The sequence below is a fragment of the Echeneis naucrates genome, chromosome 8 (genome assembly GCF_900963305.1).
Source record: "Echeneis naucrates chromosome 8, fEcheNa1.1, whole genome shotgun sequence".
In the NCBI taxonomy this organism is placed as follows: domain Eukaryota; kingdom Metazoa; phylum Chordata; class Actinopteri; order Carangiformes; family Echeneidae; genus Echeneis; species Echeneis naucrates.
Window position 1 is genome coordinate 15989341 of NC_042518.1, and position 18242 is coordinate 16007582.

General features: G+C 41.3%; 1 protein-coding gene across 2 annotated transcripts in view; it reads left to right on the plus strand.

Moving 5' to 3' along the window:
• usp43b (ubiquitin specific peptidase 43b) overlaps positions 1–18242 on the plus strand; it is a 70515-nt gene that overhangs the window by 26066 nt on the left and 26207 nt on the right. For both annotated transcript variants that reach the window (XM_029509109.1, XM_029509110.1), the window contains exons 4-7: positions 808–900; positions 8333–8468; positions 8749–8893; positions 13777–13939. In XM_029509109.1, the coding sequence (XP_029364969.1) occupies positions 808–900; positions 8333–8468; positions 8749–8893; positions 13777–13939 (537 nt within the window). The remainder of the gene's footprint in view (positions 1–807; positions 901–8332; positions 8469–8748; positions 8894–13776; positions 13940–18242) is intronic.

The window sequence follows — 18242 nt, forward strand, 5'->3', positions numbered from 1 at the left end:
AAAACCCCAGTTCGGACCACACTGTTCCAACTGCACTTACAATATCACTTACAACATGAACAATAAATGCACATTTCATAATGACATTAGCACCGAGATTCACCTTATTATTTGTGTGTTTATTGATTTATATATATACATATATCCAGGAAATCAGGCACAGATTCATTAAAAATATTACACAAAAGATTGAATTTAGTTGCAGTGCAGTTTACAACATCACCTCTAGCGATTAGCCCATTAAGTTCAGTGGGCTCTCTGACTCACTGCTCAGACAATTCGCTCACTGGAATAAATGATTTCCTCCTGTTAAAGTGGAAAAGGAATAATGGAAACAAGTGTACTCGTGAACAAAAGCGACTGAATGGAAAAGTGCTTGAATCACTGCTGTGTGCATTCAGCCATTTCCTTTTTCAGTGATCTGTGTCCTGTGCGCTCAGATGCAGATGAGGAAACTGCCTGTTTCTCACTGCTCAGGATCCCATAATGGCATCACGAGTGTTAACGACACTGGCGAGAGTTATGCAATAAGATGGAAACGGCCTCAGCACGTTCCCCTGTACTGCACCACCCAGGGGGCTCTACTGAGTTCCAACCCCCCCCCGGCCTGTTGTCTCTCACATTTCACCACTGACATCGCTCATTTTTCCCTTTCTCACCATCAGATTAAGAAACAACGTATTCATTTTCCCATTTTCCATTTTTCCTGCGTCCACTTGTGTGACAACATTAAGTCAGCTAGTCATCAATTAGAACTCTGTGTGTGTGTTTTAGACGTCTAATGTGACTGTGCTTTGCTTTCCTCAGATCTTCACTGACGTGCCCCCACTGTCTGAAACAAAGCAACACCTTTGACCCTTTCCTCTGCATCTCCCTCCCTATTCCTCTTCGTCAGACCAGGTGAGCACAGCTGTTGGGTAAATGAGCTGCACTTGTACTGCACTTTTTAATGAAGCACTCACACACACATTCACGCACTGAGTGGTCCTGTACAAAGACACTTCCAAATGTGGACGAGAGGAGCTGAATTTTGAACCGCTGTACCAGCTACAGGCCGAGCCCATTTGAAAAAACGATTGATGATTGTTTAGCTTGTGCCTGTAACATCAGTTCAGGCTGGTGTTGTGCGTTGTTTTTTGGTGCACAGCTAGTAGTTGGTTAGTTTAGCTAAGCTTGGTATAAAAACTGTAAACATGGCATCAGGTATCCTGACTCAGTTCATCAAACAAATGAAATATAACATCTTAAATAGCGGCCTGTAGAAGTGCTGGTAGACTTTAAAACAGACCTAGGCTAACTATTTCCTCCTGTGTACATACTAAGATACACTAACTATCTCCTGGCTCTGGCTTCTGATTTCATAACTTGAGTTCTCTGGCTTCATACAACTCATCTCACTATGTAAACATGAATAAGGTACAGTACGGTAAGAAAAGAGGTTGGATAACACCACATACAGTAGAAACATTGTGGCTCTGAACCCCTGTAATCAGAAAAGGAAAAGCTGTTGGAAAATCCTCTCAGCATCAAGCAACAATGTGCTATTCAGCTTTACATCGCAACACACCTTCAGCCTGTGTGTCAGGTCAACACAGGTCAGCCTGCTCAGGATATCCTGACATTTTAAAGGAGGGACTCCATTTATTGTTTCGCAGCCAGTGCATCTTTCTGTGTAGTTGCCATAGTCTTTCTCCCAAACATGGAGAGAAAAATCCTAATGAAAGCATTTGGCCTGGAGCGTTCAAATATGTACAATGACTTTTGCTAAAGTGCACACATTAACAGTTGTTGCTGTTGTTTGATGCTTTGGAAACCACATTAGACATTTACTCTCCTATAACGTCTCCTGTCCCATGAAGGTGGGGCAACGAAGATGTGTGACATTTACACATTTTGTGTGACATTTTCACAGTGCAGGAGTTTGACCTCTGAAGCTTCGGGTGAAAAAAGTTGATTATAAACCAAAATGTAAAAAAAAAATATCAATCAGTCCAACCATTTTATGAAGATGTCAACATGTTCAAGCATATTAGAAGTCCAGGTTTGTGAAGTTCTGGTCAGGAGTTTTCCTGCTTGGTACATCTAAGATGGATATAACAAGATGGACTGTATCTAACATGGCTCTGTCTCATATCTAAGATGGATACAACAAGATAACTAGTGAGCTGCAGTAAACTGGCTCCAGCTGCAAATTGAACACACAGAAAGGGTTGATGTTTTCATCTTGCCTGCAGCAAGAAAGAGAGTTGATTTCGCCAAAGGTCCAGCTGCTGCATTAAAATAAGCATTGGCATTTGATTGACATATATTTAGGCAAGGCAAGGCGAGTTTATTTATATAGCGCATTTCATATTCTTGTTATTATCTTTGTTTGACTGTGTGGGAATAATGTTTAGTCTAATGGCTTTAATTTTTTCACTAAAAAAGTTGCATTTCTGTGCTTATCTCTTTTGGAGGGTTTGTAAGTTTTTGTCAGCCACAGCAAACAGAGTGTGAGAGTTGTTGACGTTCTTGTTAATCATGTCATAAATGTAGCTGTCTGGCCCTGCGGAGCTCATTGTTTTTGTTGCACGGGCTTTGTTTGTACAGTTCATAGTGACTTTGAAGTTTAGTTTTCCTCCACTTGTGCGCAGCTTTCCTCCATTCTGTTTTCAGCTTTGTTACCATAGTGGTATTTCTCCATTGTGTTTTCTGTTTGTGTTATTGATTTTGACCGATGCAACAGCATCCATTACATTCAAGACTTTTGAGCTGAAACGATCCAAGAGTCCGTCAACTGACTCTGCACTAATTGTTGGTGATGTAGCTTCAGCTACAACAGAGCACCTGTTCTCTCATTACTGTACCTTTTCTTAACAGAGAAAGGTTTTTTTTTTTTTTTTTTTCTACATTCTGAGTGATCAGTCAATCAAACAAAACACAGAAATGGTCAGACAAAGTCAGATCTGTAACCACAACAGAGGAAATTCCAGCACCTTTAGAAATAATCAGGTCCAGAATGTGGCCATGAATGTGTGTAGGCTCTGACCATATGTGTCTAATACAGAACAAAGTCCTTTGTCCTTACCATACTGAACCATATTTCTGTCAGAAAGAGAAAATCTAAACTGTCATTAGCTGGCAGTGATTTGTTGGGAGAAGATCTAATATTAAGTAAAGCTAGCTTTGTAGCGCTAGCAAAAGCCTCTGTGGCATTCTGAGCTTTTCATGGTACAATTAACAGATTAGATTGATTCACATCGTAAGTTGAATGCATTCAATTCTTTCTTTTACTGACTAACACGGGAATCGTACTGGGTCTAGGCTAAAATGTCCCTCTCACACAACAACAAACCCTCAACTCTTTTTTTCTGGTTATTTATTTTATTTTTTATTTATTTATTTATTTATTTTGAGTTTTTTGCGTTTGTTCTTTCATCTTCTGCCGCTATCCTTTTCCGGGTTGCGTGGGGTGCTGGAGCTCACACTGGTTGAGGGCAGGGTCACCAATCCAACACACACTCCAGGGCCAACACACAGAGACAGACAGAGACCAACAACCACTCACACTTGCAGACAATTTGGAGTCACCAATTAACCCAAACATGATGTCTTTGGACGTTGGGAGGAAACCCACTCAGGCACAGGGAGAACATGCAAACAACACACAGAAAGGCCCCAGGCCAGGAACCAAACTCACAACCTTCTTGTTGTGTGGCAACAGAACTAACCACTATTCCGCCGTGCTGCCTCTTTTGAGTTTTTGTGTGTGTGTGTTTGAAGTAGTTCATGCAAGTTCAGCCAACATCCCTTCTAATTTGGGAAATGGCTTTTAAGAGCTTTATTTTGACAGAGCTTCAAGTCCTGAGTATTTAGTTGCCGTCCCTCCCCCCCCCCCCCCCGTGCATTACATAGGGTTAGGGGAAACACTTCTGAAGAAATAAACAGATGGATTGTCTTTTAAAGCGATTTAAAAAAAAAATTCTGTGTAAAAAGATCAACTCACTCCCAGCCAGATCACGTCTGTAAGCCAAACCAACATTTGTTGTGCCTACCTATCCAAACTCTGGGCCTGTGTCCCTCAGCCATCACATGCACTTTGCATGCTGGATGGTTTTGTTTGCACTGTATGGTTTTCTCTCTGTGAATGAGACATGGGCTTTTTTTCATATTACTACAGCTATGAATCAGATTCATTAGCTGAGAAATGGCCATAGCTTTAAAAGACATTACAAGTAAAGAGCAGTGAACCATTTTTAGAGGACTAAAAATGTGTAACTAAAAAATGTTGGAGCGAAATAAACGTAGATTGGAAATTTAAGAAAAAGACATTGTTTCAAAGCAATGCTGAAAATCTAGTTTTGTCTAATCCTCACTGCTGTTGTGGTTGAACAGTCAGCTTGTTGTTTTTTTTTTTGTTGTTGTTTGTTTTTTTCATACTGGTCAAGACCAAAAATAGTATTACAATAAATTGGGAAGACATTGAGAGTTGGCTTGACTGGAGCTGTCTCCCGTCTCTCTCCTAAATCAGTGGAACAGGAGTAAACACATTGGTTCACTCATTTGTATCCAGATCAAACAATGCAACTGCAGCAAAATGTGGACCTGTGAAATTGAGTAGATATCTCCTGTTATGAAAAAATCTGGCTTCTAGTTAATTATACAACCAACTTCAAAGTGCTGCTGTTATGGATCTGGGTGCTAATGGCTTGGGGCTAAAATGCATTGCTGATATGCTTGAGGGACAGAAACCCAAACCCATTAGATCCCTCACATCTTTTAGAGACATACAGCCAGTGGTGCCAGAACCACACACATTAAAGCAATAACTCCATTTGAATTTAGTTTGTGAAGGCCTGATTTGGTAGTATAACCTCTAAAGACTACATAAAAATATGTAATTACAGTATTTGGATGTGCACACACATCTGAAAGATATATGACACATACTGTGGTATCAAAGTCTCTGGTGCCAAGATCCAATTTTAGAATTATGTCAATACCTTTCATTCTTTTATAGACAATCAAATTCGAGGCCACTTCATGGTTTTATGGCCCTTGGCATGTATCCTGCATCTCTGCAGAAGTCCAACTGAAGAGACTGTACACTGCTCACACTGACTTCATTGTGCCAGAAAAGTAAGCTGGATGCTGGTCTGGTATAACTGATAGCTACCTGGTCCAGGTCTTAATGAGCCCGACTTTCTATTCTGACTTTTCAAGTTGTTCATTCAGTCACGAGAACACGAAAGGAGCTCTCCTCTTATAGACGATAGGGTCACCATCATGTTGTGCACATGGGTGCCCCTGATTGACTTGAAGATACAGCACACCTTAATCTGTCTGCAGCCAAATGGAAACGAACTGCGCATAACTTTATATTCAGCTGGACCTCTTAACATCTCATACACAATCTTATTTTACTTAAAAGAATCAATGTTCTATTGAGCTACTTGCTTCTGTTTTTATTTTTAGCCTTCTCATCATTTAATCAGAATAAGACCGTGGGCCAACTTTTCATTCATCTGAGCCTCTCCATTATAGAGACAACCCACTTTTTTTATCCTTCAGTGCGGTCAAGTTTAGTTTTGAGCTGTAATATCCAACGTCAGAGTTCATCAGCAGTTACAAAGCTTTGTCAGGTCTTGTAGAGGAGCTGCTGACTCATCAGAGGCTGAACTTGTGTTGAAAATGTGGCTCCCTGTCCCAAAAACAGCCAGTGTTGACTGGCAATGATATCTCACTAGGCTGGAGAGGTTGCCAGTCCATCACAGAGACAAAGTAACTTTTCACACTCACGTATTCACACCTACAGGCACCGAAGAATCTCCAGTCGCCCTGAAGGCCACAGACCTAACCACAGCCTCACTCTTATTTAAAAAAGAGTTGCAGATGTCTGTGCAGCAAACATCTTTCTGAAATAATGAAATGCCAGTTTCCAGTTTAGTTAGTTATAGGTTTTTATATATTTTTTTCTATTTTTGTCTGTCAGAAGAAATATTAAGAATGAATGTTTCTGGTTTAGTTTTTTTTTTTTTTTTCACTTCAAATATTAAAATATTAGTTTTTATCTCCCTAATATAAAATTGAGTTTGACGGTTTAGCGACAGTGTCCAGACCAGGGCAGAGACACCCTCCCACTGGCAGCTGATGGAGGTCTTCCATGTCTCATCAGTGTACTGTTATTTAGAGGATGCCATAATGTCCCAACACCCTGCTCATGTCAGTGCTGGCTCTAGAGAGGTCAGAGCCAAACGCTCTCTGTTTTTAAAAATGCAATAGACATTCCATTATTTCGAACACATAAAACTCCTAATGATCTATTATTAATGTTAAAATGTATTGATTTATTCATGGCAGCCTTCTTTTGTCCCTTCCTGACCAAAGAGGAGGCTGCAGTTGAAATAGTGCAGAAATCCAAACAGAGGACAGCCTATTAAACAAGCAAAAGGAAACTTGTTATGGAAAGGAAAGCTCGCCCTAAACGTGCCCGTTTGAACTTAAGTTAAATGGTAGTATGCAGACTGACAGTTTAGCTATCGCAGATGATTTTTTTTTTTTTTGTTATAGAACTGGGAGGTAATGTCCCTCTAGTACAACTCCCTGTTGTTCCAACTACTGAGACAAATGCAATGTTTTTTAAAAATGTAGATGAGGCAAAAGTAAATAAATTCTTATCATCGCTGTCAAACTCAAGGGCGAAAGATATTTGGGCAATTGATACTGTTTGTCTTAAAAAACATAAGCATGTCCTAACTACCCCCATCACTCGAATTATAAATTTGTCACTGAATGAAAACATATGCCACTGTGACTCCTGTCCATAAATCAGGTGACAGGAAGTGAGCAACTACAGACCGATTAATATACTTCCGACTTCTTCCAAAAATACAGTTGCTGAACAACTGGCAGCTCAGCTCATTTAAATAAATACCGTTTTTAGATCTAAGAAAGGTAAGATTTGGTCAATCATTTGGAGCTCTTTTCAAAACTGTCACCATTTAAACTTTCAATTAATGTATTAAATTGGATCCAGTCTTACCTACTCGGCTGCTCTCAGTGTGGGCAGATAAATGACAAAGCATCGTCTTTAAAAGCCTGTGTGTTGGGAGTGCAGGGCTCCATCCTGGGGCCGCTGCTGTTTAGTGCATACATTAATGACCTGCCATCTGTGTGTGATGGAGTAGGAACCTTGATGTATGCGGATGATACGGTCCTGTACACTACTGGGAAAAAAAAGAAGTGGCTGCCAATGGCAATGGAAAAAGTTACACAGTGGCTTCAGCGCTCTCATCTCACCCTAAATACTAATAAAACAGTAACCATGTACGAAATATGGCTTTTCCAAATATGTATGTGAATTGAGAAATAATAAAAAATGTTCAAATAAAAATTAGTTCAAATACTTGGGCGTGATACCAGATTCCACTCTCTCATTCAAAAGCCATATCAAAAAAATGAGCCACACATTGAAATATAACATATTCAATTTTAGAAACATCAGGAATTCACTAACAGTTGCAGCCTCTAAAACTTATTTCAATGCCATGATTTTGTCACATGATAATTATTGTATGTCCTGTTGGTCTCAGGCAAGTACGTCTGTCTTGAAACCCATCAGGTCACTACACAAACAAGCTCTGAAATTTTTTTCTGACAGAAAGTCACGACAGTATCATCACTGTGAAATACTTCACAAATATAAAATGCTTAGTCTTGATAATTTAATAATGTATTCTGATGTTCGCTTAGTGTACAAAATAACTCATAATGTTGCCCCTCCCCCATTGAAAATCTTCTTTAAACTCCGCTCTGAGCACTCCAACTGAGCCTTAAGGTCTGTCTCAAGTGTAGATTGTAACATTCCTAAGCGTATCTCTGCCTTTGCTCAATCTACCTTTTCTTTTAAATCTGTCAAATCATGGAACAATCTACCAACTAATCTGAAACTTTGTACAGACTTGAACGTTTTTTCCCGGGAAGTCAAACAATGGATCCTAAGAAACCAATCATGTCAACATTAATCCTGAGCCCAAATTATTTTTTGACAAATACAGGGAATTTTCGGCATATATATCTTTTTGAAATGGAATATGTCCTCAGTGTTTGTGATATGTGAAAGGATGTATTATGTATATGTGTCTGGATGTTAGTATGTTATGAATATTGGTAATTCTTACCTTTCTATCGTTCTTACTCACCTGCCCAGGGACTGCGGATGGAAAATAGCTAGTAAGCTAAATCCAGTACAAGGCATCTCTTCTTTTTACGAGACTAATGTTATCTAGTACATTGATCCTGATACAAATAAACTTATTAAACTAAACTATTTGTGTGTTTTTGCGTGTGGCAGGCCGTTGTGTGTGACTCTGGTGTTTAGCACCAAAGGACAGCGGTACCTGCGGACCGGGATGGCAGTGCCTCTCTTTGGCTCTGTGGCTTACCTGAGGAGGATGGTGGCAGATGAGGGGAAAATTTCTCCTGACCAGGTAACATGAAGTAGCAATAAATAGCCACTGTCTGCCCGGATTCTTTAAATGCTGATTGTGACAATAGTGCATCTTAATTTGATCGTCAATGCCATTCACTTGAATTTATTCCCCTGGGCTGAAATACACTGTGCTGGATTTGAGATTAGAGAGAATAATAGTGCAACTGTTGGTGTTCGATCAAGTTTGCTCAAAGTCCAATTACACAGCGTTATAATATTTACAATGGTACTGTAATAAGGAAACTAATGTGTGTGTGTGTGTGTGTGTGCGTCTCCAGGTGATCCTCACAGAGGTTTACTCCACGGGGTTCCAGCGCTCTTTCTTTGATGAAGACGATCTAACCTGCATCGCTGAGAATGATGTAATCTACGCCTTCCAGGCTCCGCCCCTCTACATCAGAGGAGGCTCTGCACGGATCTCAGGTAGCTGCGTGAATAATGATGAAATCCAAATATAACATGCACTTATTTTCAGTGGCAACATATAGTCTTTGACTGTAACCAGTTAATGTTTCTCTGTACTTTAATGTGAGTCCCATAGGGAGCACATTAAGAACTATACACCTTCACCTACAGCTTGATCAATCGCATCCTCCCAGATTTCTCTTGTGCTCTCAGATTTATGTCTCTCTTGTCATCTCATCTGTTTCTCAGTTTGAGACGTAAAATGTGAGCTCTGAAGTAATTCAGTCTATAGTGCCCCATTGTTTCTTGCTTTGTGCTGTCAGCAGTTGGGTTCTGCTTTGTTGTGCCTTCTCACAGGGCTGTGAGTCCCAGCACTGTGTTAACACTGCCATTCTGTGTGAAAAATGTGACGTTTAGTGCTTTAATTTACGTTGCTCAATGACCACACAAAGCTGTGCTACCTAAAAGGAGCCCAGTCCCCTCCCCTGTCTCATCAGTCTGGCCAGTCTGTGTGCTGGCTCGAACTTTGTCCCTCGGTGTTCTCACCGACTCTGAATCCTGAGGGTGGTATAGAGCGCACTTCTCTGTGCACAGCAGATTGTGCTTTTATTCCCATATATGTGAGAATGCAGACTTTATCATATTAAGAGGAACATTAACATCGTTGGGAAATGTGCTTGTTTGCTGGCACTTTTTTGAGCTAACATGCTGTATAAGCCTGATGCCTGATATGAAAAAGTCAACATTAGCTTTTAATGATGCTCCATGTAAAGTACTCTGTTACCTACCTAACTGATACATATCCCATCAGCATCTTTTATTTTCTGAAAATTAATTATCAATTACATGAATGTGGTTTCGCCTCTCTTACAAAATGCAGCTACACCTGGAGCACATAAATTCTCATTATTATTTGTGATTAATGACAGCTGTAAAAGTCCTTTTTTTCAGTTCACACACAACCTTATTATTAAATATCTAAAAACGACTGAACCTTTTTTTTTATATTCTGCGTTGAGTGCTCTCGTTATTAAAAATGTTTAAACATCGAGATGTCATGATATGAATCAAGATAATAGTGCCTTCATTTGTTCGCCTGTCAATGGCATTTTACCCACACTGGGCATTGCTCAGTTAGGTTATCTGCCAAGCTGTCAAGCTACATCTTGATTTATTTTAAACAACACACATTTTAACGGAGAGAAGTTTAACTCTCAGGTTTGGTGGTTAGATATGAGACAGAGAAACAAACCTTAAGCAGGGGTGTCATTTAAGGTTAAAGTACTAATCAAGATTTTAGGTGTAGTGCAGTTTATGGATGTGAATTATGTCCGCAACCATGAAATTACAAAACTCCTGTGATACCAGCCAAGACATCTAATGGGCCATTAAAACCATAAACATGCATGGTGAAATCTGAGAACTAGATGAGACACATTTGTTTTCTTGTTAGTCAAACAAACCCGATTGACCAAGTCCCAACTTAGATTAATTCCTCCTGATATGAAAAGCTGCTCCACATAGGCTGTTGTTGTGCACCTGCCATGAACGGAAAAAGTATAAACTGTTGGAATTCCAAACGAACCAGTGATGATGTGGCCTTCGCAGCTCCCAACCTCCCTGACCGAGTCTGAAGGTGAATCCTTCATTGTCTTCCTGCTTCATAGTTTACCTTTCAAGTCATCATTTCATCTTTTCCCTGTCACTTCTGACCTTTGACCTTTTATGTCTTATTGTATTTTTTTTTTTTTTTTTTTTAAATAATTTGAGGAAATTGTTTTGGAGGAGTAAATCAATACCACCAGTATGGGTAGTGAAAGTCAAGTGACAGGCAATAGGTGCTTTGGCTTAGCTTAGCAAATAGAATGAAACAGCTAGCTCGGCAGCCTTCCCAGTTTTTTAGTTATTTAAAATGGTGCCAGAAAGTAAAGTAATAAAATATTTCATAGTAGTGTCAAACTATTGCTTTTAAATAACAGCAGTTTTAGAGGGTGAACTTTTGGCCCTTCACCTACAATGGAGCTGCAGACACATTTTAATCGGTACCTTGACACCATTGAAGTCATCTTTGTGAATGGAGGATAGAGGAAACGTGATTAAGTGCTCTCATTTGGCTTTGGATTTGGTTTTCCTGAGCTCACCATCAGACAGTCAAGGAATTTAGATTAATAATTAATATTAATAATTTTCTCAAATAGTCATCTGAGAGAGAAATCTTTTCTGTTTGGGAATTGATTAGAGCCAATGATGAGATTTGGGGAATATGGAATCACTGCCAAACAATATTTGGAAACAGATAATTGGCTTCCACACGGAAAGATCCATTTCAATTAGTTTTATCTCTGTTACAGATTTCAGTTAAATAAGATCGTTTCTCAAACTGTAGTTTATAATTAACTTGTTTTTGACGTTTTATTCTCCACACGTATTAAACAGTAACAAACAAAACAAAACATGAAATTTGATTTAACCTACTGTCTGTATCTCCCATTTTTACTTTGGGATGAGTTGTTTTAACTTTGTTGATCTCCTGAGGTGCTGATTTATTTTGAGGTCATTTATATGCTCAGCATTAAAAGCTCTTTATTGTCCCACTGTGAGTTCCTTTATTCACCAACAGCTGGATCCAGAGGTGCAAAGCAGCACCAATGTTAATTCTTGTTTCTGTCGCATCTTTTAGCCTACTAAACTTAACATGCTAACCAGCTGGCAACGGTCCATTAGTATTGCCACTTTGATCAAGGATGCTGATGTTAACATCTACCTGAACTCGCAGAGCATTATCATGGCTGCAGATTCCTGGTTATGTTATTTCTAATCTCTATCCGTCGTTCTTGAAAAACAGTCAAACATGACAAATACGTAATCTGGACTAGATTAGATTAGAGCAGATTAAACATGAATGACATTTGTGTTCCTCAATCACACATACTGAACTAAGAAACCAAGTTTGACCCAGAGTCTTCCAGCTGATTGTTAACTGTGGAGCACAGACTCATGACAGCGTCATAGTCTAAATCCATCAATTCATTTCTTTAAGCAATTACGATGTAATGTTTTAAATAGATAAAATAAATATGGAGAGAAAATCTGTGAAAAGGTCAGATAACATGTATGTGTCCAACTATCTTTTCTGTTCAGAGACCTTGACTATGACTGAGCAGACAGCTAATGGGATTGGGGGTGTACTGTAGCTGTAGCTGTGGGTAGACTAAATCCCTTTAGAGGCAGAGGTGTTTAATTATGGACTTTCACATACTCTGACTATGTTTAGTCTGGCTCATCCCGTGTGTGTGTTCGACAATGAAAGAAGCCTGAGACTGGTGAGGAATGATGAGTTCACAGGCTTCATGTGGTTTCTCAGAATTAGTTAGAGGCTTTTTTGTAATAAGAGATTATGATCAACAGGTATGTAGGCAAAACATTTGCTCCTGTCTCTAAGTGTGTGTTTATGGTACATGTTTTCAAATGCTTGTTCCTCGGTGCCTCTTTCAGTGCAGCTGTTGGAGTTGTTCAACCATATAATGCATGCACATACACACACACACACACTACCGTTGCATCCTGTAAAAGTGTGATCGGTGACAGGAGCCTTAAAAAAAATATGTAGCAACTGTTCATTTTATGGCAGCTGCTCATATACAAAAACTTTGATTTAATGAGAGATGAAAGTTACTTCTCCACCGCAGCACGGTTGCGTAAATCTTTGCGGGACGGGCCAGTGGGTGACCGCTGCATTTCCCCGCAGCTTCATGAACATGTCTCACTGAGCATTTAAAAGCAGATTGATACCCACATAAATCATTCCTGCTGCTGTCAAATGTTGTTGCTCATATAAATTTCTGAGAATAATTAAAACAAGTTTTAACACTCGTTTGATTAAAAGGACATTACTAAATGAAAAGCCGTGAAGCCGTGAAGCCGCGCGTGCTTCATCATTGCTCGCATTGTCAGGGTCAAGACATTGTAGTCAGAGTTTAATGTTTAAGCTTTGAGGGTGCGCATGTAGACTTTGATTAGTTCTCAATAGGTCTTTCACTTCATACAGGCACAGTTTAATGACCTTCACATCCCAATTACTGCTGTAAGAGGGTGGTGTGATAACACAGCGCCTCGCTGTTTGTTAGCAACAGGATGCTCAGCATTGGCATTTGCTGGGTCAGTGATGAATTATGTGTCAGGTGTAAACAACAGCGTTTAATGAAAGGTTTGTGCACGGCACAGTCACTGTGGTCAGTCAATACGTCCTCGTCGTCTGGGGGTCTAATTTACCGTGTGATTTGTCAGCATGAACTTCTGAGATGCTGACCTACTTGTGAAGCCCAACAGTTGTCTGCTGTGGGACGGGAATGCGTCACAGGTGACATCAAGTCACACTGGGATCTTATAATCTCAGCTTTTTGCACTCAGTCATAGTCCTTGCTGTTGTTGGAGACGCAAGGGGGCTGGGAGAGAAGTGCTGCTTGGCACCCCACCAGGACAGGATGTGGAGCAGAAGCTGTATCAGATAATGCCTCCTGCTGAGAGTGCAAGCAGCCATTGGTCCATCTGTTCTCCCCTCTGAATCACAGCTCCCCAAATAGAAAGCTGCTGTCTCGCCACTTTATTTATCTCAATTCTCTTCCTCTCTCCGTGTTAAGGTGTTAAGCTTAATGATTTTCTCTACTTGAAATACAGTTCATCATTTCCTTTGAACAAGAAAATATGAAACATTGTGCTGCAAATCAATATAAAAGTAAATTGTTTGCCAATAGAATGTCACATTTTGATCAGCCAGATGCTACGATCTAATTTAAGGGCAAAAAATATGGATTCTCCTTGTTCCTTTCTCTCGTTTCTCTTTGTTTCTTATTTCTCCAACTCTTTGTCTTTCTTGGCTGCATTTGACTTTCCTCTCTCAGGGTACCATCACAGCCTGCCGTCGTCTCCATACTCCACTGGACCTGAGGGTCAGAGGTTACCTTCATCTGGAACCCTGTCATCAGAGTTCCTCAACCAAGGCGTCCCAGTCAAGATCCTTCTGTTGGTGTGCAATGCTGCAGGAGTAGGCCAGCAGGCTGTTAGGTAAATAATATCCATTGATTCCCATCAAATCAAACCTCATCAACCATAACTACAGTTGGCATGGTTTCTCTGAAGGAGCCATTTATAAGAGGTCTGTGAAGGTTCTGTCATCCAGGTCATACGTAGTTCTCTCTTACAAAAAAGACAGGACACTTTACACTATTTGGTGATGTAGAGAACAGAGCTTAGATCGCTTTCAAAGAAAGACCAATCCACATGGGTCCATCATTAGATCCTCGTATTTACAGCCTAATTCCTACAGATTATATAGAGATTGTCTATCCGACTGGTGCCTTTTTGTACAAGAACAAAGCATGAGGGTTTAGGCTGTGTTGGGGAGTATAAAGCAATTTGCAGAATGTTGCAATTGGTTGGTATGTTTCAAGAATGAGTCATATTGCTTGGAAGCTTGTTTACTTTTTGTCCTGGCATATATTAACACTAACACTACAACATTTTCCACAGAGACTCTGTAGTGTGGCATAAAGACTTTCATGTCCATATTTGGGAGTATAAATCCTTCATTATATCCCACAATGGAGCGGTCAAATTTTGCATGCAGCTCACTTTATTGCACTAATTACACATTACCTGCACCTAAAAGCCTATCTACATCACGCAACATAGGGCTCGAACCCACAACGCTGAGATGAAGAGGCTCATGCACTGAGTCGACTGAGCTAGCCAGGCCTCTTTATAGTGGTTTGGTGTATCCAGACAAATCCCACACAGGCACGGGGGAACATGCAAAAGCATAAAGAATTCAATTTTTGGGAATATAAATCCCCTCTAATAACATTACAGCGCAGGACAGAGCATCCACCCACAGAGGGCATTTTGAGCTGTTTCTTCCACTCTCTCAAACACATTACCTGCACTTAAAAACACTCAACGAGGAGCTCTAATCCACCAGCATGAGAGTAAGAGTCTCATGCTCTACCGACTGAGCTAGCTAGGCCCCTTTTTGCCACAGCTTAGGTCATATCAAAGTGATTCGCTTTCATAATGAGAAAATCTGCTCCATGCGGCATACAGAGCAGCTTTTTTGTTTTGTTGTATGTGTTTTTTTTACGCTGTCTTTGAGAATATTCAGGCGTGCTGTCAACGGCATCCCGTCCCTTCTATCTTGAACAACTTGCACCCGTTTAAAGTGACTGTGCTGAGTTTGTTGCGTGCCGCTGGAGGCTGTTTGAAGCATGAAGCTAATAAGGCTAGTGCTAGTTAGCACTAGCTCCGACACCCTGAATGATGGATTGCACTAGGACACTCAGACACGTCACATCACAACAAAAAAAGCAACACGGAGGGGGGTCTGCATCTACGTAAAAACTGCTGACTATCTCCCTTCGCCCATTCTACCTTCCACAGGATTGTCCACAAATTTTCATCATTGTGGTCTACATCCATCCCAAAGCAAAAGCTTCTGCTGCCATTGAACATGTCAAGATTACTATGAGCAGGTTAGAATCAGATCAGTTTCTCCAGATGCCCCAAAATTTCTTATGGGTGATCTTAACCATTGTCCACTTAACAAAACACTTAAAGGATTTAATCACTATATTGACTCATACAGGGCTGCCCCCCCCCCCCAGGCCCCGCCAACCATAACAGCATTTTGCTTGCTACCTGCTTATCTACCTGTAGTCAAGAGGTCAGACAAAATAACAAAGAACATTAAACAATGGAGTCCAGACAGTATCGACAGACTACAAGGCTGTTTTGAAACAACCGACTGGAATTGTCTACTGTCCTCTAGCAACGTTGAAGAGCAGGCAGATACAGTGACTGCATACATCTCTTTTTGTGTGAACAGTATAATCCCAACCAAAACTGTTACGATATTCCCTAATAACAAACCCTGGGTCACAAAAGAATTAAAACAAGTACTCAATAAGAAAAAGAGGATTTTTCTCATTGCCTGAGAGGAGGAAAAGAAGGAGGTCAGTCGAGAGGTTGAGCATGCCATTAAGAAGGCCAAGCTGGACTACAAAAAAAAAGTGGATGTCTCTTTTACTAAGGGGAATCTTAGAGAACATGGCGGCCGTGAACTGTCCAAGATCCAGTCACAAACCCATCCAGGTTGATGGCTGCAACACAGCATCTCTACCCAATGACCTCAACTCTTTCTTCTCTAGATTCGAAAAGGACAATAGTACAGAGCTGAAGACCATCATCTCCTCACTCCATCCTGGTGACAGTACAATCACCTTTAGCAGGGAAGATGTGGTGAGCGCCCTCAAAAGAACAAAAGCCCACACTGCCACTGAACCTGACAGCATCTGTGGGCGGGCCCTGAAGCACTGTGCTGAGCAGCTGGGGGAGGTGTTCCAGCAGCTGTTCCAGACCTCCATGAACTGCAGCACAGCGTCCTGGAACATTTCAGTTATCCCCATGCCCAACAAGGGCCCCACTAAGATACTAAATGATCTGAGGCCGGTGGCCCTGACCTTCCTGGTGATGAAGGCGATGGAGAGAATAATCAAAAATGCTGATATTCTGGAAGCGGGATTTTCCTTTTCACACACCTGCTCTTAAAAAGCCTCACCGCCCAATGTGGCGCTCAAACCCACGCCCCTGAGATTACGTGTCTCATGCTCGACTGACTGAGCTAGCCAGGCTATCTGCAACATTAGGCAGCAGCATTCCTTATCACGGCCTATGAGGCTGCCAAGGAATGATAGTACATGTCAACTTCTCAGAGAACTATGGATGCGAATACAATGCAGAAATACAATCTGTTCACTTTTGTGCATCACACCAACACACTGGGACATAAGCAAACACTTAACCAACTGGTGTACAGTCACACTGCTGGCAGTGCACACAGTTTAAATGGGTTAAGAAAAGGGCTGGCAGGGTTGTCAGCCAAGGATGTGACATCCCAACGGCAATGTCCCTGTGCCAAGTTCTGCGTGAAGGACAATCACAGGTGAAACAGAATTATACTCAGGAGCAAGATGTGGAGGATGCAGCGAATCAAATGTCACCTGGCTGTGACAGCTGCTTCCACGTGATCCAGAGGATCTCAGGGCTGGAAGGAGAATGTTGACCTTATACCAGATGAGAGAAGAGGAGCAGATCTTGGACTAGATGGAAGTTGCAATATGTCCGGCTGTCAAGTATACAACTATCGGAGAGTTGGACTCAACCATCCAGCGTCTATGTCTGGAAGTTGCTGCTGCCTCAGGCAGGGATCGCTGTTCTCAGCCGGGAGCTGAGCCCAAGGCTCTGATCCGCTCCACTCCCACTCCTACCTGTGTCTCTTCTCTGCCTCAGCCATTCCAGCTGTCTAACTCGTTTTCAATCCTGGGTGAACATCTGTGCGCCCCCCCCCCCCATTCCATCTTTCTGGCTCCCTCTCGATATTCAGTGGGTGCTGGGAAATACTCTGGGCACGCTACGCACAACTCCTGGGGCTGCTGGACTCGCTTCCTTCCTCGATTATGAGTTTGATTATTTATGTGGGTGGGGAACACGGGGGAATAGTCGTTAGCAAATAGTTAGTTAGAAGTTTGCAATTTCAGTTTCCAGCCTGGGTCCTTTCTGTGTAGAGTTTGCATGTTCCTCCCGTGCGTGCATGGGTTTCCTCCGGGTACTCAGTTTTCCTCCCACCATCCAAAGACATCATTTCTAGGTTAACTGGTGACACTAAACTGTCTGTAGGTCTGAGCGTGTGAGTGAGTGTGTGGTTGTTGGTCTGTCTCTGTCTCTGTGTGTTGGCCCTGTGACGGACTGCCGACCTGTCCAGGGTGACCCTGCCCTCACCCAGAGTGGGCTGGGATTGGCTCCGGCACTATCCGCGACTTACTAACTACTACATACTAATAACTGGTGCCTTCATGTACATCAGCTAAGCATGAGGGTTTTGGAAGTATAAAGTAATTTTCTGAATGTTAGAATTGTTTTCAAGATTCAGCGAAATGGCCTAAGGTATAGGTAAAGGTAATTTACTTTATGTCTTGGGATGTATTACCTCATAAAACTTCAGAATTTTGCTGAAGATTGCATCATAAAGGCTTTAATTTTCAGGAGTATAAATCATAATAATATTTTACAACACAGGACTCAAAACCTTATTAAACTAGCGTTAACAAAACTGAGCTCGATGGAATAGGCAGCCCGCTGAGGCTCCATGCGTGCTGCTCTTAGAAAGTTACACCACCCAACATGGGGCTCAAACCCACAACCCTGAGATTAAGAGGCTCATGCTCCACCGACTGAGCTAGCCAGCTGATTTTGTCTAATTGCATGGAAGCAAATTTACTTTATGTCTTGTTATTATGTGAGCAAGTCCTGTACATTT